General features: G+C 45.2%; 1 protein-coding gene across 1 annotated transcript; it reads right to left on the minus strand.

Moving 5' to 3' along the window:
* On the minus strand, window positions 1-26,082 carry kmt2d (lysine (K)-specific methyltransferase 2D). The gene is made up of 57 exons (XM_030768830.1): window positions 26,009-26,082; window positions 25,542-25,624; window positions 24,831-24,945; window positions 24,124-24,326; window positions 23,796-23,905; window positions 23,518-23,680; window positions 23,245-23,416; window positions 22,964-23,078; window positions 22,288-22,469; window positions 21,920-22,077; window positions 21,649-21,798; window positions 20,638-21,473; window positions 20,388-20,498; window positions 20,123-20,236; window positions 19,893-19,997; window positions 19,560-19,741; window positions 19,105-19,269; window positions 18,658-18,767; window positions 18,499-18,540; window positions 18,210-18,398; window positions 17,609-17,797; window positions 17,395-17,505; window positions 17,179-17,309; window positions 16,953-17,088; window positions 16,772-16,858; window positions 16,580-16,666; window positions 16,319-16,492; window positions 16,136-16,220; window positions 15,805-16,043; window positions 15,097-15,170; window positions 14,954-15,004; window positions 13,220-14,845; window positions 12,959-13,132; window positions 12,245-12,372; window positions 10,297-12,089; window positions 10,061-10,184; window positions 9,875-9,962; window positions 9,670-9,736; window positions 9,250-9,482; window positions 7,689-9,156; window positions 6,061-7,646; window positions 5,815-5,961; window positions 5,191-5,355; window positions 4,920-5,067; window positions 4,746-4,827; window positions 4,470-4,645; window positions 4,219-4,343; window positions 4,000-4,138; window positions 3,517-3,641; window positions 3,236-3,416; window positions 1,985-3,136; window positions 1,749-1,885; window positions 1,491-1,621; window positions 993-1,278; window positions 834-907; window positions 635-743; window positions 1-507 (listed from the first exon to the last, which is right to left on the minus strand). Exons 2-57 carry the CDS (start codon window positions 25,588-25,590, stop codon window positions 415-417), a joined length of 15,192 nt encoding a protein of 5,063 aa, XP_030624690.1. The 5' UTR covers window positions 25,591-25,624; window positions 26,009-26,082; the 3' UTR covers window positions 1-414.
* Window positions 26,083-27,460: the final 1,378 nt, after the last annotated feature.

Consider the following 27,460-nt stretch of genomic DNA (forward strand, 5'->3'; position numbering starts at 1 on the left):
GCGAATTGATATGATATAGATTTCAGACGTTTTGGTAGATGTAGAGAAGATTGATTCCAGCCAGAGTCAGCTTATTGAGGGAGAGCAGTAGAACAAGTAGAGGTGCTTTTGGCAGAGGAGAGTTTTATCCACAAAGGAAAAAAAAAAAAAATTCAAGCATGTCCACCACCTGTGAGGTCTTACGAAGCGGTGGTAGTTTCAAAAAGTTTACTCACGTCAACGCTTTGGCTCCTGATGTGAATTCGAAGTCTTGTCTTTCATTGAGTTAAAAAGTAAACTTCTTTTCCTCCTCTCGTTTCAGGACAGCTTATGAACTGGGTAGTAGGATTTTTAACAGGCTTTGGCGCAGGAGTGTTCTGGTACCAGGGAGAAGAGTGGGTTTTTTTTGTTTGCTCTCTCTCTCCCATCCCCCCTTTAGTTCATCCACTTTCGGCAATTCCAGGCTCCACAGTGGCAGGGGATCTTGTGCTGATCATCCTCGAAGTCAAACTGATAATCATAGGTCAGCTACAAGGGACACAAAGCATAGTTAAATAAAAGGACACAAAGGCGGTCACGTTTAGATCAATATTGTAAAATGACGTAATATCCAAAAGCAGTTTTTAGAAACTAGCCAGCAATCTCTGCTTCTCACCTCCTCGCCCTTAGGTATTCTGCGACTAGAAATGATGATGATCTTGTCCTCTTTGTCAAAAGTCACAACTTCCGCAACACAGTTGGGAGCACATGAATGATTGACGTAGCTGTGGAGAACACATAGAGTCGCCAGAATAAGAGATTGTAACAATACAGGTATATAGCAAGGGACACAGAGAGACTGGAACACATCTTACCGGGCCGGACCACCAGTCAGAGTGGCATCTATGACGTGTTCGTTATTGATGCGGAACATGTAAATCCCACGATTCTGAGAAGGGAAATATATAACACATTATAACAGGCTGTAACCTTATGTTTAACCATCAGCGTGGTCAGCAAAAGCAGTTACCAACCTGCTCCTCATAGATCTTCTCCCGGCGGTTTGCCACTTCGTTGCGAATAATGGTGCCAATGTACTCGATGACCATGGTGTGTTTCTCCAGGTCTTTTGCAGCATACAGACCCAGTCCCTGGATCCGGGACCGGGCCAGGTAAACATTGTTCTTCCACTCGGTTTTCAAACGCCGGTACTGGGAAGATTTGGAGTGGACAAACTGCTTACTGTAGGGGGTGTTGATCTCACCTGTAAAAGTGCTCTGGTAGGCTTTGGACATGCTTGTGCTGTTCAAAGTATGAGGTCTGGAAACAGAGAGATCGTAGTTAGATCCGTGACACAGTTAATAAGTAACCACTAAAATGAATATGCATTCAATTCACAGTCATTGAGGCAAACATCCTCTAATCTTATCTAATAAAATTTATTAAGAACAATAAACTCGCAGATGAGGTCCCTGCAATTTCAGCTATTGTAAGCATTCACATGAGACACAGGAGGAGGATAACAGTCTCACCTTTTACAGTGTGTAAGTATTTTGGGTTCTGATCGTGCACAGCCAGTAGGATTAATCATGAGAGGCAGCTCCATAAGAGGGTGACGGCCATATCTAAACACGTAGTTTTGGCAGTTCTCAACTCCAGGAAGCTAAGAGACAGATGAGCAGTTCAAATGGAATGGATTTGTCATTTCAACATCTCAAAGCCACCGAGATGAACAATTCAGTTAAAATTATTTGACTACTTTTAGCTGGGTTTTCTAAACTGGCTCTTACCGACTCAGTGATGCGCAACACAGCGTGGAGAGTCAGTCCATACATCTCCTCCCCCTTCACATGCTCAGTAAAGAGCTTCAGCATAGCTGATTCCTCACGCAGTTTGGCAACCTGTTGCACCACCTTGCCCCAGATGCCTGTAATGCAAAAAATATTGAGAGAAACAATGTTAAAAAAATGACAAGGGCTAACACTTCTGTTGTGGAGAACTGATAAAGCTATGAAATGCTACGTACCATCTGGGGTGCTGTCTCTGTAATGAAGGTCCTCCTGACCCTGTTCCAGCACACGTACTTCAAACAGTGGCTTGCCATCCTGCTCACTGATGCGACAACGGTAGCGGCAACGGCGGTTTGGCACACGGGTGCTCCAGTAGATGCGTGTGGCCTCATAGCCCACGGGGTAGATGGCAGTGGGTGAGTGGAAGGCAGCCATCTGAGAAGGCAGGAGCTGGCCCACAGCATGGAAAATGAGTCCACCAACGCGAAACATATGAATGCGGTCACCACGCTGGAGTATGCTGGCAATTTGCTTGACCTCATCGCGTTCGATGTAGACGCGGCGGAAGACAGCGAAGCTACTCAACTCCTCCTCACTCGGACCTTTCAGTTTGTGTTGGGTGCAGAGCATAGTCTTGTCCTTGAAGAACATGCAGCGTGCCCGAATGGCGCAGGCAAAATGGTAGACATTGGGGCACCGCAGCCGGTTGCAGCTGTTGGTGGCACCGGTCTTCTGGCAGTAGGCACAGCGGGTGCGCAATCCTCGTCGAAGAGCTACCTCCACATTAATAAGAGCTCCACCTTGGGTCTCGTATACCTCAGTGGACCACAGAGCACAGTTGAGATGCACCCAGAGATCAACGTCGATGTTCAGCAGGCGTGCTGGGCCATCTGTGGCCCCATCACCCTCTTCATGACAAAAGCAGCACTTGCGCTTGTCCCGAGGAAGCTTATCAGGCCGCAGTGTGATGCGCAGGCGCTCCATGAGTTCAGAGACCTCCCTGCTGTTCTCCTTCTTGGAATTACCCTTGCGAATGGTTATGACCAGCTGTAGGCGTTTCCAGCGTAAACCTTTCCACTTCTTTTCCTTGGGCCGCACCTCATCATCCCCAGAGAAAGGCCTGCTACGCTGCTTAATGGGCTTGGGAGAGATTTCTAGAGCAGGAGAGTGCTGAAAAACAGGGGAAGTGTAGGGAGCTGCAATGTCTTTCAGTTTGTCTGGTTGAACTTCCGTTGGAGGATCTGTGGAAAGGACTGTTACTGGCTCTACAGGCATTTCTGACGGTGGATCGGTGGGAACCTCTGACAATGGTTCAGTGGGAGCCTCCAATGGTGGACTGGTGGGAGTTTCCGATGGTGGGTCACCTGGAACATCTTTTGGTTGGTCAACTGGGGCATCCAATGGTGTGTTAGAGGGAGGGAGGCTTAAGGCCTCCTCAGGCTCAGTTTTAGTTGGAGCAGTGGCAGGACTAGAGGGAGTGGTTGAACTGGTCTGGATAGAGGGCTCCAGTTCGATGGATGTCTCTGGTTCAGGTGGAGGGGGAGGAGGTGAGGGAGACTGGGGAGGGGATGCCTCCACAGGGATAATGGGAAGATGGCGCACATCCAGATCCGACACGTTGGTCAAATAACAGTGCTGGGGAGGCTTATCCTCTACCTCTGGGCTCTTCTTGAAGGAAAAACAGGATTCATTTTATTAATCCATAGATAATGTATTAAGTGCTTTTACAATTTTTTTATGAACTGAAATGGAAAAAAGCTTGACTCACCTGTTTGATCAGAGACAGGATGTCTACCTGCTTCTTAAGAGTACAGCCTGGCAAAGAAACATCAAACTGTTTCAGCCATTCTGCATCCTGCCTTGCAGATCCATCCGTCTTAACACAAATGGCTCCTGCATCATTAAAAAGTTAAGTCCCTATGTTCTTAAATGTTTTAGGGAAAAAAATGCACAATTCTAACTGAGACCCTCCATGCATGTGAAATTCATCTGGTATGTCTGACAACGCATGTTCCTTAAACAGTTGTCAAAGAAAGTCCCATGTCTATTACAGTTTAATTTGCAATTTTGTGTTCACTTAGCTTGAGCTCTTGAGCATAGCAACAAGCAATGTTAACTATTTGCATCAAAGGTCACACAGCCCTTGGAACAACCTTGGGGTCATAAAGAGAACTCTCTTATCGGTATACCATTACCATCATCAATTACTGAATTAGTAAAAGTGAGTGTCTGTAAATAAGTGAAATCTTGCCTGGACTGGTGGAATCAGGTGCTTTACCAGGCCCAACGCTGCCTACTCCACCAGGACTCTGGGGGAAAGTAACCTCATAGGCGCCCGGCATTCTCACATGCAGGAGTTGAGCAACAGCCACCATGACACTGTTCAGATTCTGTAAAGAAAATGTTTGTGATGAGGACTTAAAATTCAATCCAATACAACTTAACACTGTGACCATTAGAGGTTTCAGACCTTGGCTGCAGCTGCAGAGAGTGTCAGAGTAACAGACACGTCATTGCTTTTGGCTTTGTCCCAGGGGTTGGCCGTGGCAACCACTTTCCCTTCTGCTGCTTCAAAGGGTTTAGTCTCTGGGAAAACTGCACGATGCAGAGAAGAAAAATGAGCTGATTCAATGTACTTAATAGAAGCTTTTTACAAACTTAATGAAACATCTACATGATAGACAACAGTCATTTCAGCCCTCGGTATTGCAGAAAATATACCTGGAATGGCAGAACGAGGGATGATGGGTATGACAGGGGAGATGGCCCGCTCATCCTCTTCCTCTTTAGGCTCCAGTAGGAGAGGGAAGCGCAGTGTGTCATCTCCTAGCTGACTCTCAGGAGAAGATGCAGGTACTATGCTGTCAGGAGCTTCACTATCATCGTCACTCTCCATCCTGAGTGGAAAGAATTTTTTAGACTACAGCCATGCACACAACAGCAAGAAATAGTCACGGTACTGTCTACCAAATTAAAGTGCATTTTTAAAAACTGTACCTAATGTCTTCATTCTGGTTGTGTGGTGGAGTGGGGAGTGCTGCCAGGATGTCTACGCTCTTTACATCCTCAGCAACAGAGTCTGAAAAATGGGAGCATTGTTAATATACAGTCTATCAACTAAACATATCTCAAGTGTATGGTCACACTATAGTGTACAGTCACCTCTCTTACCCATTGTGTCTTCTGAGCCCTCAGTCTCTTTTTGGCCCTCTGACAACTCCTCAATTGCAGTCACACCATTCAGCAGTTTGTGCTGGACTGAAGGCGGCGGAGTGGGGGGAAGTGACGAGGGAGGTGTTGGTGGATTGCTGAGATTATTCTAAAAGGGAGAAGACAAATTGAGTTAAATCTGTTATTCAATCTCCGGCACTAAAAATGGCCAAATACAGTTTTAGTTTTGGAACTCAAGCATTGTGAATTGCCTAACAATTTTTTTTAATACCTTAGTGAGGAGCTGGGAGTAGTAGTCTGGAATATTGTCAAGTACAGCATTTCCAAAAGAGCCCTTCAACTGAGTCTTTCCATTGGCTGGGCTACTCCCAAAAGGAGCAAACAAATCCAGGCTAGCAGTAATGGATGGTTCCATCAAAGGAAGACGAGAAAGACCCTGCAGGAAAAAAAAACATTATTGGTATATGATGTATACATCAAATAGATATGTACTCCGCCCCAATTCCTTTTACATTTAAAATCTCTTGGAAGTGGAACACAAACATTAAAATTGACTTGAGTAAAAAGCCATTTACATTGTCAAATGTACTGTAATGTAATACCTACACTATGCAATATCAGCTAGAAACTGTGACATGGCAATGCTAATGCCATGTGTGAAAAATGACAGAATTAGGCTCAGCCTGCTTACACGCGTTTTACATCAGGTGGCAACCGATAAGTTTCAGATAGTTTGATGGCATCAAACTTTATATGGAAACTATATGGAAAGACAGGATTTCATACTACTTAAATGTCAAAACAAAATTGACAACTTGGACACAGTCAATTAGGCATAAGAATGAACGATGTCGATTGCCATCTTCCACTGAACTAAAAGCTCAGTCTTACTTACCTGCTTCAGTTGCTTCATTAGGGCCTCTGTGGTTTTTCCAACCTCCTCTTTTTTAGTCTTCTTTCTCGAGTTTGGAGCACGTTCCCCAGCCTTAGTGGTGCGCTTGGCTTTCACTACAGGAGGTTTCTTTGTGATGGACTGTAAATCCTATTTAGAAGGACAGAAAAAAGTGTTTCATGAGAACTCAAATGAAATTTCAAAGGCAATGGTTTTCACTCAGATTTCAATATAAGTGCCAAGTCCTACCTCCATGTTCCGTGGCGTCTCCTGGAGTTTCTGCTCCAGCATTGCAAGTTTGCTGTTAATATGACCGTTTATCTCACTGTGTATCCCATCAGAGGGCTTCTGGGATGCAAGCTGTAAGTTCTTAGTTCGAAGTAATTTCTGCAGTAACTGTTGGCCTGTCTCAGCTCTAGAGATTTGGGACCCTGTTTCTCCTGTTGGAATCCCAGAGCCAGGCATGGCATTGACAAAACAGCTGGGATTGCTTGTGCTGACTGGTTCACCTGTCACCTCACGCTTCACTGCTCTAAGAGCTTCTCCAACTCCCTCTGAGCCACACTGTACCTCGCGTGGTTCTTGCTTAATGTTCTGCAATGACACCTTACACATTTCTTCCTCATTGGATCCTGATGCTGGCCGTAAGACTGATGGTGGCTGGACATTCCCCAAGTGACCAGATGGTCCATTGGGTGGAGGAAGGTTTGACTGCACTGTTTCACTACCAGAGCCCTGTAACTCAGACTTAAGACCTGACTGATCTAGGGGAGTCTTAGCTGCTGGAGATCTCAATGGTGAAGCTGCTGGTGCTCCTGCATGACTACTTGGGCTGCTTTTGCCAGCAAAGTTATCAAATTTTGATGACGGCGATAAAATAGGAGTAGAAACAGATGGGGTGCCTGGGTCAGGTTTACTTAAAGCGGCAGGGCTTGAGACAGCTTCCTGTGTCTGGACAGAAGAGCTACCAGGTGAGTTTGTATGAGCAGGAGAAGCCTGGAAAGGACTTGCTCCATGAGGCTGTTGTTGCTGAAGATGGTGATGTTGCTGGCTTTGAACCAGAGGAGTTTGATGCATACCAACCAGCTGTCTTTGCTGACCGGAAAGAGGGCTCCCAGGAGAACCCTGGCCCAAAGTTTGACGAGGAGACATGGGTCTAACCATGCGACCTTGAGGTGCTGCTTGAGCCTGACCCATCAATGGTCGACTTGGAGGCATCTGGCCTCTCATCAGCTGCTGCTGTTGAGCCTGCTGCTGCATCACTTGCTGTTGCTGAACAGAGACATTATATTGTGGAGACGAACCTTGTAGTGGCTGCTGTGGCTGTAATGATCCAATTACACCCTGCTGAAACTGAGGCACCAGACCAGGTTGTCCTCTTACTCCTTGCTGCTGTGGAGGACCAACTGGACCTTGTCCATAAGGGAGCTGCTGTTGTGCCTCAAGTCCGGTCATACGTGGCCCAACCAGCTGCCCCTGTGAGCCCTGAGTCTGACCCTGCATCCTAAGCATCTGACCTTGCTGAAGCTGCCGCTGAGCAATCATAGCATGGATATGCTGAATCTGCTGATTAGGGGTGAGGTGACGCAGCTGAGGGTTCTGTGCAATGAATGCCTGAATGTTGATGGGGGTTCGAATTTGTCCAGTAGGAGCACCTGGCCTCTGAGATATCATTGCCTGTGGACCTCTAATCATGTCCATCTGACCCATCATGGTTTGTTTCTGCTGCTGGGCCAGTATGGATTGTTGTTGTTGATTTGGATGGGCTGTAATTGCTGGCTGAATCTGACCAGTGTGAGTCTGTCCCATCTTGTTCTGCAACTGTCCAATCCCATCTGGTTGCTGACCCATAATATCCTGTGGCTGTTGTACAACACTCTGACCTCCAGGCTGTGACTGCTGTGCCATAAAACACATTTGTTGCCCTTCTTGTTTCACTTGAGCTAAACCACTCTTTTCGGCATTGAGGGAGTTTTGTCTCTGAAGAGAGAGTTGCAACTGCTGCTGCTGCTGCTGTTGCATTTGAAGTGCATTAGCTTGCTGGTTGCTTAAATAACCATGCTGTTGAAGTCCTGATGAAGCAGCACTTTGAACCGGTTGTTGCTGTGGTGTTTGTGGTTGCTGTTGAGCCATGTGTGTCTGCTGCTGTCCCACTGTTCCTTGCTGGTCTCCACCAGCTCCTTGCTGCTGCATCTGGATTGGGGTAGGGGGTCCAACCTGCTGAGGTGGTGTTTTTGGGCTAAGGAGTCCACCTTCTTTAGGAACAGGTGTTTGAACATCTTGGGGAAGGCCTGGTACAACTTGCTGCAAATTCTCAGTGCCTCCTTGAGCTTGAGAGGAATCCCTGTTGATCCCTGATGGAGGAGTCCCCAGGCCTCCTTGCGTCTCTGCAGGACCCATTTGTGCTGGTTGACTCTGTTGTGAAACCTGCTGTTGTTGGAGCTGTGCAAGATTCTTCGCAGCATTTTGTTGTTGCTGTGACACAAGCATACGTTGGGCTAAGACACTCTGCTGTTGAGGAGTTAGCTGAGTCTGCAGCCCTCTGAGGCCATGCTGGGGTCCAACAGGCCCTTGTTGGCCCATTAAAACCTGGGGTCTCTGCATTTGCTGCACAATCTGCTGATTTCCAACCATGCTCTGCTGGCCTGGCATTATGTTTTGTGTTTGAGGGTTTGACTGACTTCCCATAAGATTCTGTTGTGTCGGGGTCGCAGACTGGTTTCCAATCATCCCTTGAGGGGGCTGCATTAGGTCTTGTTGATTCTGCTGATTACTTATTAGTCCTTGTAGATTTGGTTGTTGCTGTGGCACTAAGGGGTTTCCCATCATACCTTGGGGTGGCTGCCCAACCATGGCCCCTGGCTGCTGACCTAAAACACCAGGCTGCTGCGTCTGATGTTGCATTTGCTGCTGTCCCATAATAAACTGTTGCTGCTGCTGCTGCTGCTGTAGTTTCTGAACCATCTGCATCCTATACTGGAGCTGTCTATCTGTTATAAGTCTAGCATCTGGCCCCTGTGCTGTGGTTCCCGGTGGGAAGAACCCTCCAGGTGGACCAGGTGGGACAGCTCCAGATCCAAGTGCTCCAGGGTGAGAAGGCTGGGCACCAGCAAAAGGATGCTGCATTCTAACTGGCATGCCTCCTTGTGGTATGCATCCCGCTGGTTGACCCATTAGGTGTGCTCCTTGTTGACCCATCATCATCTGCCCAGGCATTTTGGAAAGCAGACGGGGCCCCTGAGCAGAGGGACCAGGAGCTAGCAAAGAAGAGCCTTGCTGATGTTGTTGTTGTTTGCTTCTGTACTCGGCTATAAGATTGGTGTGCTCCTTTTGTTGCTTTCTCACCTAAAATGATAGGCAACAAATGATTTTGTTAAGTGACACATCTACAATACAGACGTGATTGAGGATCCGTTATTCATTGGTCATTTTGCTCACCTGGTCCAACTGCTTCTGTATCTTGCTCTGCTCCTCAGTGACCAATTTGAGCTTTTCAGCATCTGCCTCAGCAAATTCACGCCCTGCTTTCTTGGCAGTTCGTTGCTTTGCGCATAGCGCTTTGCGGGACTTGCGGTGTGCGCCAATCTGCTCCTCAAGGAATTTCAACTGCATCTGCAGCAGCTGCTGTGTGTGCAAAAGCCATTCTTCATATTGATGCTGTTCAGCATCATCTGTTGGAAAGAGGGAATGACAAGTTAATAAGGCATTTATGGAAATTAACAGAAATTACCAAATGTTGCTGGCTATGTATTGGTAAATAATCTGCTCTGGAGCATTAACTATCTTGGGGAAAAAGGTAAATCCTATGTAAAGAAGGCTGTGGCTGAGAGACTTAAAGGAGGAAAAAATGGAACATACTGATGATCCCTTGAACAAACTGGGGAGGATTCGGCCTTTGCTGTGCCTGGTCACCACCCTCTGCTTCCTGAAAATTGTGAGGAGAACAAAACTCACAGATACAAATAACAAGTAAATCCATCAAGTTGACCTTTAGAATACAGTTTCACTCAAGTATTGACTTCCCCATATGTTTATATTACATTGTTAAAGAGAAATAACATACCTTAGATGATCCAGATGGAACCTGAGCCTGTGGGTCCCCACCTCCTGGGGCAGAGACAAGCCTCTGGGCCAAGAGAGACACTTGTTGCCTGAGAAAGCAAAATAAATAAAAATTCAGCATGACCCACACAACTCAAAAGCCTTAAATCATACTGGTGATTGTGGGAGCACGAGAGATTTACAATACCTATTAATTCCAGGAGGGACTCCCATTGGATCCTTCTCCAGCACCCTTTTAATTCCTTTCAGTGCCACCATTTTTGCTTTAGCAATTGGGTCCATCAAGTCATCTGTCACAAACTTATCAAGATCTAGAAAATAACATGAAAATTAATGTTGAAAAGTACTTTCAAAGATGCTGATGCTTACACAAATATTGACAATAAATGAGAATAATCCTCACTACAAGTCATCAAGATTTACCTTTATCAGGAAAGAAGTTGCTTGCCAGCATTGGCTGTTTCATCATTTGCTGGGGAGGTGGCTGCTGTGGATTAAGGACTGGGTGCATGCCACCTGGTTGTGCAACTCGCATTATGCCTTGTTGTTGACCCATAGCCAAATGAGCTGGAGGCACACCTGCACCAAGCAGCCGCTGCTGCTGCTGGGGTGGTAGAATATGAGGTGGTCTTGGAACCATGCCTGGCTGACCCATAAGTCCCTGGAGCGGGGGACGATGCTGCTGGGAAAGCAAAATCTGGTCTGCCACCTGAGGGGCTTGCTGCTGATTAGGGTGACTGTGAAGGTGACTACTCATCCCACCCTGATGGAGGGCACTAAGCTGCTGCTGTTGCTGCTGCTGTTGCTGAAGCTCTTTCTTTTCATGCTCAAGGAGGTCCTGAATCAATAAGGGCAGTTCACTTGCTTCCAAGGTGCTCTCCACTTTGTCAAGATCTACAGCTGGGGAGTGCTGACCCCCTGGGAGTCCGAGGGGATCCTCACCAAGAGGATCAGGATGAGGTGTGGCTGGTGGAAAAGACAGAGGATCAGCTTGACTAGGAAGAGGAAAGGAGATCCCACCTAATCGAACAGTGCTCAATGAAGCAGAGGTGTTTTCTGATTGGATGGGAACCTTTGTCTCTTCTTTCACTACAGTCTGAGTTGGCTGCTGTTGCAGACCTGCCACAGCCTCAGGTGTCAAGCCTTTATCTTCCAGCTTAAGAGAGGCTGGTCCTGAGGCATCTGAGGACTCAGCAGATGATGGCTGAGGGACTGTGGAAGACGGGCCCCCGGTCTGTGGCAGAGTGGCAGAGTTTGGAGCAGCTGTGTGAGATTCCTGACCTGCAGAACCAACTTTAGGTTTCTCTTCTGACTTTTTGTCTGAAGCGCCAGAGGATCCTGCACCCTCACCTTCTGCCTCCACCAGCCTCAACTGGTCTGAAAACACATCCTTAGGGTCACCCTGGTCAAGCTCAGGGTCAGTGTATGCCAGCAAATCAAATTCATCACTGTAGAGTAGGTCATCCAAATGTGGGTCATTATCAAGGTTTCCCAGGTCATCGTCCCCTTTATCAGGATCTAAATCAAGTGTGGCTAGGTCATCCTCATCCTCCACTCCAGGTTCAGCCCCTGTATCTCCAAGCCCTTTGGAAGTAAAATGATCCTCGAGATCAGGCTCTGGCAAGTCAACAGAGTCTACTGGGCCTGTCTGCTGCTCTCCTGCTGTATTACTTTGTGGAACTTGGAGTTGAGGTGTATTTGAGCTGGGTGTGCCTGATGTTGCAGTAGGCACCTGGGGCTGCAGCTGGGACTGAGTTGGAGGGGCAACATTCTGATGAGGCAGATACACGCCCATTCCACCCTGCTGTAATCCTTGTCTGGGATCACGCACACCCTCTGTCTGAGCATTAAGGTGACCAGGTAAGGGCTGCTGCACAAAAGGAGGGGTCATTTCTTGTTGTGGTAAGAAAGGACGAGGTCGAGGTGGAGGGCCCCGTTGCAAAAACTGAGGTCCCAGCGGCATCCTTTGAGCATTATGTCTTAGTTCAATGAACTGGGGTGGAGGACCAGACACACAGGGCTGCATCGTATCACCTCCAGGGCCTGGTACCATTCCAATATGACCAGGCATGCCCTGCATCCCTTGCATGTTGAGAGGATTGTTAATGGGAGCATTTGGTTGAGTAAATCTCCGTGCAGCAACAGGCTGGCCTTGCCACTGGGCAGGGAATGGAGGACGAGGATACAAACCCTGGGGAGTATTAGGTCCAGCTTGCCTATAGAGACAGTATTTTGAATAATTAGATGGATCAAGGTGAAGAATTTGCAGAATTAATAACCAAATAAATAAAATACATAGTTTATGCACAAGCAACAGAAAACTGGAAACATGAAAATCATACAAAAAGTCACAAAAACAAGTCTATTGTACCTTAGAGCACCAGGGTCAATAACCGCGGGTGTCCCTGGTGGTGGTGGCCGGCAGAGTTTGTCATCCATTGCTCCTACAGGTAAAGGCATCTTACCTGGGATGGCCTGGGCACTAACAGCAGCTCTGTCCTATGACCACATCCGTTGCAATCATAATGAGATATAGTGGCAAACGATGTCAATCAGAAATATATTCATTAGATAATGTGAACTATGAGGAATGGGACTTTCTTGGTGTTTCCACTGCAGTGCTGACCAAGTTGTGGGGAGCATTTTTTTTTAAGACTTAGCCTCTGATTATTATGTGTGTAATAAATGAGTAAGCTGAAATGTTTAATTACAGTGATGGTGGAAGAGTTACTGGTCTCATAGCTAAAGATCTTTTTTGTTGACAAAGACTCATTTCAAACAAAATCATACAGGAAGTTTGACTCGCTTCTGGTCTTTCCTCAGCTCCTGAATTTGTCAAAATTTGTACTGCAAGTCAACTTACACCAGTTGCCCATTAACCAATTATCTCCCAATACTGCCTAAGTCATTGTCTATCATCAATGAACAACATCAGAACAATGCATAATAACTAAGTTGTTTCCATACCACGCTAACATCATCCAACTGCCATGTCAAGATCCCTAAAAACCCCTCCTGCAACTCCTGTTCACATCTGAATCACTACTCCTAATGTCTGCTTTTACTTTAATAATTAAAAGAATACCTGCGGGTAAGGAGGTGGTGCTCGTTGGCTTTTGTCTTGCTGGTAGGGGATCTCCGCTCCAGGCCAACTGGGGGCAACACTGCCAGTTGCACCAGCTGCTGAAGTTTCCTTCTCTTGACGAAGTGTGGTTCGCTGCAATTTCTGCTTCATTAGAAAGTCTCTCAGTCTCTGTTTCTGCATTAGAATGTAACCTGCATTAATACCATCAAGTATGAAACTGTTGTGTACAAAAGGCTAATTTATGGAAATATTTTACTATACCTGTCTGTGCTTTTCCAGCTCTGATGGACTCAGGCCAACAAGTGCTTGGTCCTGACCTGCAGAAAGGTCTGGTATTTCCTGGGTACCACGCATTGGTGGTGCATGTGTATCTTGTGGCCTTACAGAAGCACTGTCCTGCGCACCGACAGGAGGTGGCATTCGGGTGTGGAAATCTGTTCCCATGGTCTGTGTCTGGGGTTGTGGCTGCTGGAGCTGAGCCTGAGCTTGTGGAGGAGTCATCACTTGCTGCTGATTTATTGTAAGTGCGCCCATGCTAGGGCTACGATTAAAACCTGGTGGTCCAGGGGGCTTTCCAGAGAGAGGATCCCCAACAGAGGGAGAACCAGGTAGGATAGCTTGCTGCTGGCTAGGGTGAGGTGAACCTCTGAAAGTAGGGTTACCTTCCGGAACTGCTGGGCCTGGACGAGCTGGTTTGTGCACAGCAGCAAAGGGATCTCTGGACTGAGGTCTAGAAGGTGGTCGAGAATATGGGTCAGGAGACTGAAAACGTGGGGTTGCTGGTGACTGCACAGAAAGGGCATCATTTGAGAGAGCTCCTGGAGTGAGAGGAGATTGAGAACTGCCCTGTGACTGGGGACTTGAGGGTACTCTTGGGTAAGACTCTTGCTGAGGTACAGGAAGCCTCTGGGGCAACGGTGAGCAGCTGTCGCCTGACTGTGGTCGAGGTGTGAGAGGAGGCTGGGCATAGGGATCTGGTAATGTGGTAGAGGGAGACTGCCGGTAGCCCTCAGAGGGATGACTAGGGGAAGCACCAGGAGGGAGTAAAGCAGGTGCATTCCCAGTGTCCCCCTGGTGCATGCGTGGAGTCAGAGGAGCTTTGAACAACCCATCTCCTGAATCAAGCATTCCGGCAGGGGAGCCAGTGCCCAGTTCCTGTCGACCAACAGAGGAACGTGGAGAAGGGGCACTCATATCTCCTCTATATTGTCCAACCCCAGCAGGTGAGGAGGCTAAAGCAGAGGGCGATGGTGATGAAGCATATTCTTGACGGCCAACCCCTTGCTGACCACGGAAGGGGTCTCCATAGTGAGTGGTGTGTGGTGGGGAGAACAGGGGAGAGTCTCCAGGCCCACTGCCTCGGGTGCGAGGACTCTCAGGTGGACCTAAAAGGTCCTGAGAGGCAGGCTGAGCCTGGGGCGGGTGGCCTTGCTGAGGTCTAAAAAAGGGGTCAACTTGCTGAGCCCTGCGGGGTGTTCCAGGGGTCCCCGCCTGGATGTCAACGGGACCAAGGCTAGTTGGCCGTCCAGGAGCACCCTGAGGGCCCGTTAATGGATAACCTGAGGAGGCGGCCTGCAGGGGGCTAGAGGAAGGCTGTGAGTATGGGGTGGAAGGATGAGAGTGAGGGTGTGGGGACTGGGAAGGAAGCTTGGCAAAGGGGTCAGTTCGAGCATCTGCAGAGCTAGGAGTTTTCATTGGCCCATCAGGGAAAAAAACTGAGGAACCAGAATCGGGGGGGAAAGGGAAGGGGCTCTCTGCAGAGCTAGGTTGAGATGATGTGGAGAGGGAACCCGAGGGTGGGGGAATCTGAAGGTGAAGACTGGGACGTTCTCCTTTCACACGGTTACCCTCAGTCTTCACAGGCCTGCAAACCTGACTTTCTGCCTGCTGTGTATGTACAGAGAAGAACCACAAAACAGAAGTCAGCCAAATGACTGCATTCATAAAATTAAGAAAACCATAGTCATATTCTTGAGCACTCAAACACAAACTCACTTTCTGTGCCTTGTTGATCCTTTGAGCAGCTCTGTTATCTTTGGCCTTTTGCTATATTAATAAGAGAAAGAGAAATCATAAGTATTTTGGAAATGGCTAAAGTGGAACCAATAAACTGCCAAACAAGTTTGATGAATTCTTACCAAATAAGGGGCCTTATCAGTAGCTGACACTTTTCTCCAGATCTTCATTATCTGTTTGCATCGACTTGACCAATCTGCCAGGAAACAGTAATGTCACATATCAAAATTATCAGTACTGGTAAAATACTTTTTCCTGTAAGTATTCAGAGTTTACAGTGGTAAATCTTACAGATTTACATGGCTAGTGAAAACCCTGACTAGCCATCAATGGTGCTGGCTTAGTTGGTCCATGTGCTGGCAACAGAGAACCAACAACCAATCAACTGCATATAAGTTCATGGTTTTTAATTGGATTTATTATTCGTTCTGAATATACTAAAAAGAAAATTGCCAACAAAACTCAAACAAGAGTAAGTGTTGATTATGGCTGGGTATGATCATATAGACAATGAACTTCAAGAACTTTAAAGAGTTTAAACTCTGCAAAATTACCTGAATGTTTCCAACATCACCACTACAGTTCATAGGCTTGCCAACTTAAGAAAGTGCATCAGCTAGTACATTTGTTTTTTAAATACTGAACAGCTTTCGTTACAACATTCAGAAATAAAATGGGATATTCCATATTGCAAAATTGTATAGTTTGCACCTAATTACTAAAAATTCATGTGGGCAAAGAATTCATGAGGGCAAGTAAATTGAGAAACAAAACACTATACATACCACACTGTGTCACTACAAAACAGAGAGCAGTCAGGCATTACTCACCTGGGTAGTCTTGTTTTAGGCTGGGGAAGTTGATATTAGCATAGAGCACAGGAGAGATGGTGGACAAGTCTCCCAGCTCCTCATCCTTTTCCCAACGTTGAAGACTGCGCTGGTTGTACGAGAGGCCATCACCCTCTTGCTCAGTGGGTGTTGGAGGAGTAGAAGGGGTGGCTGGAGTTGACGGTGTTGCCCAAGGGCTCTCCTCACCCTGGTCTGGGGTGAACAGACCAGATCGATCCCTGGGAAATCAGTAGGGTGAGAACATTTAGGAATCATATGCACACTGTCAATACAAAATCACAGGAGTCTGCAACACGAGAATAAAATTTACCGCATGTCAAAAAATGGAGACTGTGAGAGTCCTGGGAAAGAGTCCATTACTCCAGCTGAAGGTAAAGAGCCAGATAAGGAAGCACCTGTGGAAACAAAATATATAGGTTTGTGCACTTGCATAATACCACAACGTTTGTTCAATGAAATATGCCAAATGTGCCATTTTATTTTGTCATCATACCTGGAAGAAGGTTTCTCTGAGGCAGACCACTACGGTTCAATTCTCCTGTACTGCCCTCAAGAATAGGCCTCACACTAACTTGTAGTGCCCCACCCAAAGCGGACCCCTCTGAATCCCCAAGCACTTTCCGGAAGAACTGCTCGGAGTCCTGACTTTCTATCCCCTGTGGAAGACCTGGGCAAAACAATGACAAAATGAGTTCAGTTCTCTATGTAGCAATATCTTCAACTACCTTGTTGGCCAAATATCACAGACCTTTACCTTCGCTCTTCTGTGCATCAAAGCCTTGTGTTTCAGCCAAATGTTGATCTTTGACTGAAGAAATCTGGCCATTACCTCCTGCCTCTACTGAAACAGCACACAAATATAATAATTTCCAGTGTCAGCTGACCCCATGCTTTTCAGTTTTAGGAAAAATATGACTGTATGCATTGGTGGGAGAATAATACCAACCTGCTCCTTCAACCGTAGGCTTAGATACATCACCACCCTCTTGTTTCAGCTGCAGGGGGGCTCCAGTTACCCTGTCTTTCGTCTCAGCTACAAAAAGATGCAAACATAAGGATGCTGATTAAAATATGCATTACATTTAAATTCTTTCAGATTCTTTCTACTGGAACCTGTGTCAACTTACATGGCTCTGAGACTGCAGGTCGGACTCCTGGTCCAGTCAGTGGGGGTCTCAGGAGGCCCTGGGTGTGCCTCTGAGCTGGAGGGGCCATGACAGCCTTCTTACTGAGGTCCAGCAAAGTTTTACCAAAAAAAGCCTCCTGCAAGGAGATATTTATAATACAAGTTAACCGAACAAATGTTCACAAGTTCATGTTCAAGGAGGATCCAAGAGGGATGAAGAATCTCACCTGTAGGTATGCAGGAAACATGTCTTCCAACTTGCTCTTCTTTCTGCCCCTACGCTTTTTGGCCTGCTCCCCCTCCCCCTCTGTTGGCTTCACATCAGGTGGTCCATCCAGAGGCGTATCTGGGTGGGGACCTTTACATAAACAAATATAAATTCAGCCTTAAACTCTACAATTAAATACTAAAATCTGTTCTGGGTAAAGTTTTACCACACTTGCCTTCTTCAAGTTTTGTCTCCATCTTTCCATCAGCTGCACCTTCACCAGAAATTTGGCCTTTCCTCATACGGGTATGGCATTTCCTCTGTCGAACCATAAAACCTCCAATCCCTACAAAACCAAGTACAATTAATAAGCTCTCGCACATCTTGCAGGTTCAGAACTCATGTATACTCGCTGTCACCAAATTGTAGAAGTAGAGAGGTTGAATCACCTGGTCTATAAGGTTTTCTCTTTCTTTTCTTCCCCTCATCCGTTTCCTCAACTCCTCCTTTCAGACCCTCTGAGTCTGCCATGCCCTCTGCACCTCCCTCTGCTCCTACTTCCTTCCCTGCACCCCCTTCTCTTTCTGGGCTCCCTGGGCCCTCCTGTTTGTGCTCACATTCCATTGGCTCAGCACAACCTAGAACAGGACAAAAAGTCAACTTAGTTAATCAAAGATCAGACCAAGATAAAAACTCGCTATATCACAGTACACCATGAGCAGTGATGTTTTGGTAGTCAACCGCAAGCATACAGTTTGTAGTTTGATGCAAACTGATGCTGGTATCTTATTAGTTGCAAGACGTTAGACAAAACTATGTACTACAATGAAGGCAAAAAAATATATATGCATATACACATACTTATTTCCACAAAATAAAGAAGAGGTGGGGGATGGGGTGGGTTTTGCTTGAGAAATATGCTTCAACAGGTCATAATTAAGACAAAATCCAGAAAGTTAACCAACTGATGTGTAACATATTTGTTCACAGATGTTTACTGCCAGCATTGCAAAACATGTGGATCTGGGAAAACAGGGGGAACAGACTGACCTTTGCCCTCCTCTCCATCTCCATCACCCTCTTTCAGTTCCAGGCTCTCTGAGCCTCCATCTCCAGACATTGTGCCCAAGCGGGGACGGCGCTGCTTGCGCTTATGCAGTGGTGACATGGAAATGCTACGCAGCAGGGACATGCCTGTCTCAGTCAGCCAGACACCCTCCAAACGGTAAAACTGTGGCTCTGTGGGTTTCCGGTTCATGAGAGTTTAGTACAATTTATCATTCAAGACATAATGCAAAATATGTGCTTTGTGTATGTCCGGAAAGAGGATGAGGCATACCTGGTTCTTTTACTTTCAGTACTGCCATCATCGGAGACTCCACTACAAGAAAAAAAAAATTACAAGAGCACATCAAGAAACAGTCAGGAAGTCAGAGCAGGTTGGCCTATATTAAGATAGTGGAAGTTTTAACGAAACACCAGCAAAGTCAAAGCTTACCAACAGGTTTAGGGACATATGGAGTGCAAGCTGTGCAAGCAAAGCCCTCGTCAGATGCCTGTTCAACCTCATCCTCAGTGTACAGACTCTCACATACAGCATGGACCCATCTTTTAAGCAAAAAAATATTCCATAAATTAACAAACTTTTGTTAAGACATACCAAAATTCTGGAAATATCTTAAGTTACATATGACCTTTCCAACATCTGAGATGTTAACAGTGGTTGAATCCACAAGCTCATTTCCCTGATTTTCACTAAAAAAAAAAAAACAATCTGGCAACTTCAGTATAAGAATCAAGCATTCCTCTTTTATCAACACAACCAAACGTTATTTAAACTGTGTTCTCTCTCCATGTACAAGTATTATACATACAAATTTGCTATTCAGAGATGCAGGCATTCCCTGCAGTCTTTGATGAAGCTGAGCTGCAGGTCATGACTTACCTGTCACAGTGCTGGCACTGCAGAAGCAGCTCCTCCTCCATGAAGTTCTCACGGCATACAGGACATGTAACCAGGCTGGCACATGGGCCACAGTGAGTGTAGTTATTCTGCCACTCACAGTGAAACCCTGGCGACCTGGATCCACACTGCATGCAGCAAACACACCTGCACACAGTGGTGAGGAAACTCAGTAACACCAAAACAATAAAATATTTCCCAAATATTTTTCAGCACTGTAAACAATGGTGTTTCATGAAAAATGTGAAATACACAGATGAACAAACAGAATACTATTTATTACACAGAACATATTTACACTGAAAACTCAAGCCTCTGTCAGTCTGAGAATGCACCATAAAAATCTTGACCATTACAAACAGAGAAACTTTTCTGGTCACTGATCGAAACGTAGTAAAAAACACAGCACCGTTTTATAAAGGCAAATATTCTGGTACCATTTGCACTTCCAGCCTCCCTTGGGCACGGTGTGTAAGGGCGGGTCTAAACAGTAGGTGTGATAGCTGACGTCACAGTCGTCACACAGCAGCAGTCGGGATGGGTCCGAGGCCTTCCCACACACTTCACAAACAATACATTCCAGACAGCGCCACCCCTTCCTCAACATCACCTTAGTGATCTGACAGAGGGTAAGAGCACAAATTAAACCACTGACAGAACCAGAAATAAAAAAAAAATTAAATAAAATACAGAGTATGGTGAAGAAAATAATTCTTCAGACTGAAATACAGAATCAGTACGATATACTGCACGATGAGAGAGAGAGTTACCTTGCTATTGACACAGTATGGATGGTAACACTGAGCACACTGAGCACAAGCCAACAGCTGACCTTCCACACCGCGTCCAAAGCTGCCACACACTACACACATGTCCTTCGGAGGGGAAAAAAAAAACACATACACATACGCACGCACACACACACACTCTCAGTGAGCAAAATCGCAATCAAAATATCACAACAACTTATCAGAGATCTGAGCTAAAGGCATACTGATACCTGCAACAGGACAAATTTATCAGTGTTGGAGAAGAGCACCACGGTATTCTGCATGGTGTCGTCTTCCTCCTCGTCCTCCTCTTTGCTGAGTCCAGTGTCTGTTGTCATGCTTAGCTGTTAAAAGAAGCCACATGCATCTCCATTTAAACTTCCAAAACTTTCTTAGTCCATAACATAGCTGGTAACCAGGTCCAAAATTTACATTACGTTGAAGGCCAGTATTTTGGAGTGTGACTAAATGAATGGGGATGTCAAACAAACTCACTAAGAAGGCATCGATGCAGGAGGCCATGGCTTTTAAACGTGATCTCCCACGGCCCCGTCCACTACCACCACCACGAGGTCGCCGTTTCCCTGGGAAACCGTTTCCCCGGCCCTACGGAAATTCAAATATAAGCCACTGAATATCCTACAGCTTCTTTTCATTCAAACTAACAAAACATACAGACAAGTAGTAAAATGGGCATAATTGTATAAACACACACACCAAAAGCCCCAGAAAAAAAAAACTATACTTGTTTGACTCTGGAGCGGCCTGGAGAGCCCCGACGCTTCACTTTCTCTCCATCCGGTTTGAGTGGGTCAAAAGGAAGAGAGTCATCAGTTTCTGTAAGAAGAGAGTCAGAGCGCGCCCTGCTGGTCGGCACTAACTCCATGGACATCATCTGGGAGTCGGCTTCTGCCGGTGAGCCGAGGAAACCGCTGCTGCTCTCGTCACCGTGACTCATGTTAGACGTCTCGTCCAAGAGCAGCTCTGGTTTAGAGCCAGAACATTGGGCTTCACTCTCCTGCTTCACCTGGACATCACCACCCTGACAGTCCTCCTTGTCAAGTGACTCTTCTAGGGCCTCTTCTACTCCTTGCTCCTCCTCTTGCTCCTCATCCTCTGACTGGTGAGCTCTATCCTCCATGTCTGAGGAATGGGGTAACTGAGCCTGAAAGGTGGGAGACAAAGTCCTATCTAATGCTTCCTCTTTCTGGCCCTCAGACCCAGCCTCCGTTGTATCCATAGCAACCACCTCAGGCTCGATACCCACCTCTGCTTCTGCCTCCTCGGAGACCAAAGGAGGAGAGGGTGGATGAGGAAGTGAGGCTTGCTCCGAGAGCTCTGTAGTGCCGTCTTCGCCGCTGCTCTTCTGCTCCTCCGGGTGAAGAGGGTTGTCTCCCACCTGTGGCTCAGTGTGTCCTTCCGTCTGGGTCTCTGCTACATTAAGTTGGGTTTCTGCCATAGTGTCAGGGACAGGACTGTCTGGACTGTCCTTAGCCAACTGGGTCTCACCGTCCTCTGCTCTTGCCTCATCTCCAGCAGCAGCTACACAATCGACTTCCTCCTCTAGGGGTCTACTCCCTACTGAGAGGAAAATGGAGAAAAAAATAAATTCATAAGCCACTCAGCAAAGAGCACAGCACAAACCATGGTCTTAAAAAAGCATCCATGAATGGCATTTCAAATATGTCCCTATCACTTATGCACTGTCAGTTCCTCCAATGAAATGCAGTCTACTTGTACACAGCAGAAGTGATACCTGATATCTCAGCTATGGAAGTCCTTGAGTCCATAGAGACTTTGCTTTCCTGTTGAGGCTCTGCAAGGGCCTCAGTTGCTTCCAACTTTGGTTCTTCTTCCATAATGCTTTCTTCCACCTCTGTGGCTCCCACAACTTCAGGCTCTGTTCCTGTATGGAACAAACATCTCAGCTCACAGCAACCATCACCAATTCCCACTCCCAGTTGAGAATGCAAGTTTGGTCACAAGAATAAAAACACCACAAGATTCATTAGTTGAAAAGGCCATACCTATTTCCATTGGCACCTCCATGTGAACTTCCTCATCAGTATTTGTTGGTGGTACTTCAGGCTCTGCAGTGACCTCTGCTGGTGATTCTTTGCAAAGTATGCAGATACATTTCTCTTCAGGAGACCCACACAGAGCTGCACACTCACTATGTACCCATCTTAGGAGGTCACCACAGAGAGAGAGAGAGAGTGAGAGCAGATTAAAAAAAAAAAGCCTTACATGCCTTTGTATATGACAGCATAAATGTTCCCTTCTTTACGAGACAAATAACCATCTATTAAGTGAGCATCAGCCTGATAGTTTGATAGATAATGTTAACACATTCTGACACCACTAAAACGTTCAGCTCAAAGAGTCATAGACTTACCTGAGGCAGTTGCTACAGCGGTGCTGCAGACAGACAGCAGGCTCAGTGGCCTTGCTGCATACGCCACACACAGAGGTACGGCGACGCTGGCAGCTCTCACACACAGTGTAGCTCTCAAACCACTGTGTCGAGCAGGGTAGCGTAAGACTGCGTACCCCGCAGTCACTGCACACTCGACATCGCTAAAAGACAGACGTAAAGGAGATTAGTCTTTAAGTTTATACACAAATACTGGTCAGAATAAAGTAACTAGATATGACTCTGCAAAATCGGTGAAAACCCAGAGTAGGTCAGTCATCCCACCTGTTATTAGATGCTATACATCTGGGTATCATTAAGTCATTTCTTTACTATTTTTTTACTCTGCAATTTTCACACTCATGTCAGAAATGAACTCGCGGCCTGCATTTTATCAAAAGTTGACAAAAGCAGTCAGTGAGGTTCAGTGCAATACTACTGTGTATTTCCTTGTGCAATTTAAAAAAAAAAAGATCAAAGAATGTTTCCAATAATAACTTAAAAAGATTCAAGCATTAAAACTGGAGTAAAATCCATTTCGTAAGACTTTTCCAAAGCTAAGGCACAAAAATACTCATATAAACCAACAAAGCATGGGGAACTGTGGGTTCTTACATGGCATTTTGAGCACCTAAAGATAAATATTGTCTAAACTCACCCTGCACTTCCAGGAATCTGGCGGCACTGAATCCATAGCTGGCTGAAGACAAAATGTGTGGTAGCCCTTGTCACATGCATCACACACAAGCATCTTGGAGTCTTCACCTGGTTGCCTGGAAAATCACAATCAAGCAAGTTAAATTCACCCATGCATTCACTGACTATTCTAAACACAAGGCTCTCAAGCTCTTTGCGCTCAAACCTGCATATGGCATTTTAAATAATTAACTGACCTTGGCTTTTTTTTTTTTTTTTTTTTAAGAGTCAAGTCAGACTTACCTGCAGTTCTGGCAGACCTTGCACTCTGGGCACTGCCAGCCTGACCGCTGTAGTGGAGTAGCACTGATCTCCAGACAGGCATCATGGTAGTGCTGTCCACAGCCTGTACAGTACAGCAACCCTGACAGCTCCCCTGCAGAGTCGCAAACACCACACCTTGCCTCCTCTCCCGCTGAAAGCAAACACGCAAAAGTCATTTCAAGGAGACCAACCTATTAAGTCAAGACCTACAAAGTGTGCTGCAGCTGGTTTTTTTTTCTTTTCCTTTTTTACCTATCTCCTCGGCCCTGTCAATGTGTTCCGGACAAAGCAGGGCCAAATGCTTCATAGACTGGAATGATCCACTAGCGGCTGAACAAGGAAAGTGATAGAATCGTGAGCAGCCCTCCGCTCGACACCGGATGGTTGCACCCAACCTTTTACAATAGTCACAGGGCTGAGGAAAAAAAAAAAAAACAAGGAAAAGGGGAAAAAAGTACAACTTGAGAAGTTTTTCTTCAAGTAAGTCACCTTGGCATGAGTTGGTACTTTGAGTAGAAGGCATTGTTTACCCGCTGTATCCCTGAGATGACCGCTTTGTCCACATTTTTCAGCTGCTCATCCTCAGCCCGTTCTACCCCCTCTGACCACACTGCACACCAATGGTGAACCCAGCAGCTCCCTGTTAAAACAGGACAGTGTAACTCTTAAAGAACAGATGCCAATACATTCAAGATTCTAAAAAAAAAAAAAAAAAAAGTCCATGAATTTCAGAAATAAAATTATATAACGTTACACATTTTATTATGACATTTGTCTTTAAACATGTCATACAAAATGTTATTTTTATATGTTAATGATATATTGACAGCATATTTTTCAAAGCCTTGATAGCTCTACCTGTGTTATCCAAGAGTGCTGCTACACAGGTGGATTCAGAGAACCCTATGGAAGACAAGTCATCATTTCCAGCTTCTGGTACTGAGGTGGCAGACAGCTCCAGATTGAGCAGGTCTGAGAAGGGCCCGAAACAGCGGAGTTCCCGCTGCCCATGCAAGCTGCGCTCCACACAGTTACAGAGCGCACAGGCCTTCATGCTTTCCCTGAACACACACAAACAACAAATCAGCACCGGGCCCTGTGTGGAGCATTTGATCATTAACATGACATGTACCACTTAACAGTGAGGTATCAACTAACACTATGCATACTGTTCCACAGATAACATCATACTCATTTCTCAGAGACAATGTTTAAATCTTTCTTTCTTTTTTTTTAACCAGTAATTCTTGGCTGGGTTTGACAGAATGATTTTATTCCTGTTCTTTTCTTTATGGAACTTGGTCACTGTGTTGATACAGAATGTAGATTTTATTCCCTGTGCTACCTCATGGGCTTAAACAGATATTCATCTTAATAAAGTTTAAGTACGGTCATGGTTTTACAACTGCTTGCAATGTGCATGTACAGCAATACATGTGTTTCATTACTGTTACCAATAGTACTACCACTGCTAGTAAAAAATAATAACAATAACAATAATAGTAATAATAATAATAACAATAATAATAATGTATAAAGATGCTGTGCGATGCAGAAGGGCTTACACTGTGGGGGCACTTGGGGTGTCCACAGCGGTGCCTGAGATGTCTTCTGCAGCGGGAGGGGCGTTCTGCTCTCCCTCGGACAGGACAGTCGCATTTGGAGGAGTGCTGTCATCAGCTGTGTCAGACAGGGTGAACACAGGTTCAAAAGTTGAGAAGTGTGCCGGAAAACAAACAGATTCTTGAGAATACGCATTGCAGTTCTGTATAGCTGGTAATGGAGCCAAAGATAAACTGCCCAGATACAGACGGCATTTTGATTCCTTTGAAAGGAAACTATCTGAGGTTTAGACCTGCCCCAGTCCAAACTGTTCCCAAACATGGTACCAGTACTCTCACAAAAAACACTACATAAAGAGTAGCACTACATTTTATGGGAAAGCTAGGTTTCAGAGTTTATCACTCAAATTCATGCCGCTCATTTCACTTGCCAATTCGTGACGATGATAATTCACATACATTTCTCAAATGAGTAAAACCACTGCACGTTTTGGAAACAGTAAGTCTAACATGAAATGACAAAGATAAGGAAAAAAGACACATTTTTGCGATACAAGTAGAAAGCACGGTTTTTTTTTTCTTTAAGAATTCGTTTAGAATTTGGTAGTTTAGAAGGCAATGATGCTGAAAGAATATAAATGAGGGAGTAAACACAGAACACACAAAAGGAAAATTACGGAGGACACATGATTACATGCTGTTTTACTTGCTCACCTGCCGTCTCAGAATCATTTTCTTCGCAGTTTGATTTCTGATCGTCCATTCCTTCTCCTGGAGTTGATCTCTATCACAGAGATCTGAAGCAAAAACAAAAGTTCCTCAGTAAATGCCTGCACACTAGGTTAAACATCCTAAATAAAGAAAATAAGTAAAAATGACTTCGCAGACTATCAAGCCTTGACACAAAAACGACAAGCTAAACGACATGTCTGCTTATGTGGCAGATCATGAAGCAGGGAATATTTTCTTCTTTTTTTTTTAATTACGAAGAAACAGACGACAAGTCTACAAGAAAACTCTCTCTGGATAATGCATTTTCGCCGATTGTTTTTACACGAAAACGTGCATTGGAAAAATCGTTAAATGTAAAATTTGTTAAAACTTAAGCTTAAAAGATCACCCAGTTTAACATAACGACACCTTTTTAAAAAATCGAAAATTAAAACAGTAAAAATACGAACCATGAGATGTGCACACAGATCCTGTTCATTCTCCTCGTTCAAGAGTGCAAACTACCATGTGCAATGAAAAATGATGCGATTTAGCAGTTGATTTCTAAAATTCGCCTGATCCGTTAGCTACGTCGTTTACTGCCCGAGCTTTCTATAGCTTGCTAACCGGGGTTAACAAACTCTCTGTAGCAGTAAAGAGCTAATCGTTGACTAGCAAGGCGCGTTGAAATCAACTTAAGTAATTAGATCGTGTGCTTCGTTGCAACATATGGATTCAATTAATATAACTAACTTGTTAAAACGCACACATAACTGAGCTAAAGTGTTGTTTTCCTTAAATAAAACAACCCTAAACCGAGATACACAAAGAAAACACAACTTCCGTGTGGCACACTTCCTGTGGCAAAGATTCAGGCTTCGAGTTGAAACATTACGCCTACATATTAGTTCCGTGAAAAATATACAGCGGTTTCAAATAGGTGTTGTTATTACACAAACCGCAACTTTTGAGACTGTTCTTTAAAACAGCCATAGATGCACATATTAATAACCACAGAATACTTACATTCTTTAATCCTGATCTGACTAGCAGAGCAGAATCAACAAAATATTACATACTAAAGATTTGCAACCCCCGATAGCCGAAAGGACGCATGTTTGGTGTGAACACTAGGCTATAATGAACGTAGTTGAGTCACTTTGGCACGTCAGTAGTATACTCGTCGCAGGTAACACACTGCGGGGCACCAAATCTTATCTAGTTTTAAGGTGAAACCCGAGGAAACTAACTTACGTGTGTCCCCATATTTACCCGAATGACAGACCCTTCCCCAATGCGTTGTTTGATTTATACCTCTACTTCCTCTGCTGACAAAAAAACGTTTAAGAGGGAAATGGTAGTTGTCACTTCATAGACCTCCCATGTATAACGGAAAATAAAACTGGAGGGCACATACGACGTGCAACTATATTTTCAATTTCATGTTATTTGCCGCATACTGAAATTACACTGTAGGGAGTTTCAAAAGGAAAGCGTATACTTCAAGTTTGCTGAACTATGTGCTATCCCGCTACAAAGTACTCCTATGACAATATTTTTCCTGTGTTCCTATTCGAACTAGGGGAAATACGATGCACTCGTAAAGCTAAAATTTATTCATTTATTCTGCAAAATGAATAGATGCAAATTTAAAAGTAAACCTCGTCCAGCAAAAAGGACCCCCGAACTGACGGCAACAACACCCAGTGGGCATTATCTTTAAGCCATTTTGGTTATTTACATACGTTTTATTTATTTTATTCAAAGGCCAATTGTTATTTACAGGAACCATTACAATAAAAATGAAAAACAAAAATGTGGATGACATAGACTTTAGACTGAAGAATTACGAGGCATCTTCGATGTTGTCTTAATGAGGTCATCTTAAAAGTACTGTGAAGAATCGCTAAAGTTTAAAATGA

The sequence above is a fragment of the Chanos chanos genome, chromosome 3 (assembly GCF_902362185.1).
Source record: "Chanos chanos chromosome 3, fChaCha1.1, whole genome shotgun sequence".
Lineage (NCBI taxonomy): Eukaryota > Metazoa > Chordata > Actinopteri > Gonorynchiformes > Chanidae > Chanos > Chanos chanos.

Excerpts from the sequence above, each read along its gene's own strand:
- kmt2d (XM_030768830.1), bottom strand. The coding sequence starts at position 25,590 with ATGGACGATCAGAAATCAAACTGCGAAGAAAATGATTCTGAGACGGCA. Across the intron at positions 23,417-23,517 it reads TGACAGGGCCGAGGAGATAG|CGGGAGAGGAGGCAAGGTGT; the intron begins GTAAAAAAGGAA and ends GTTTGCTTTCAG. Across the intron at positions 18,541-18,657 it reads ATATGTCCCTAAACCTGTTG|TGGAGTCTCCGATGATGGCA; the intron begins GTAAGCTTTGAC and ends TTTTTCTTGTAG.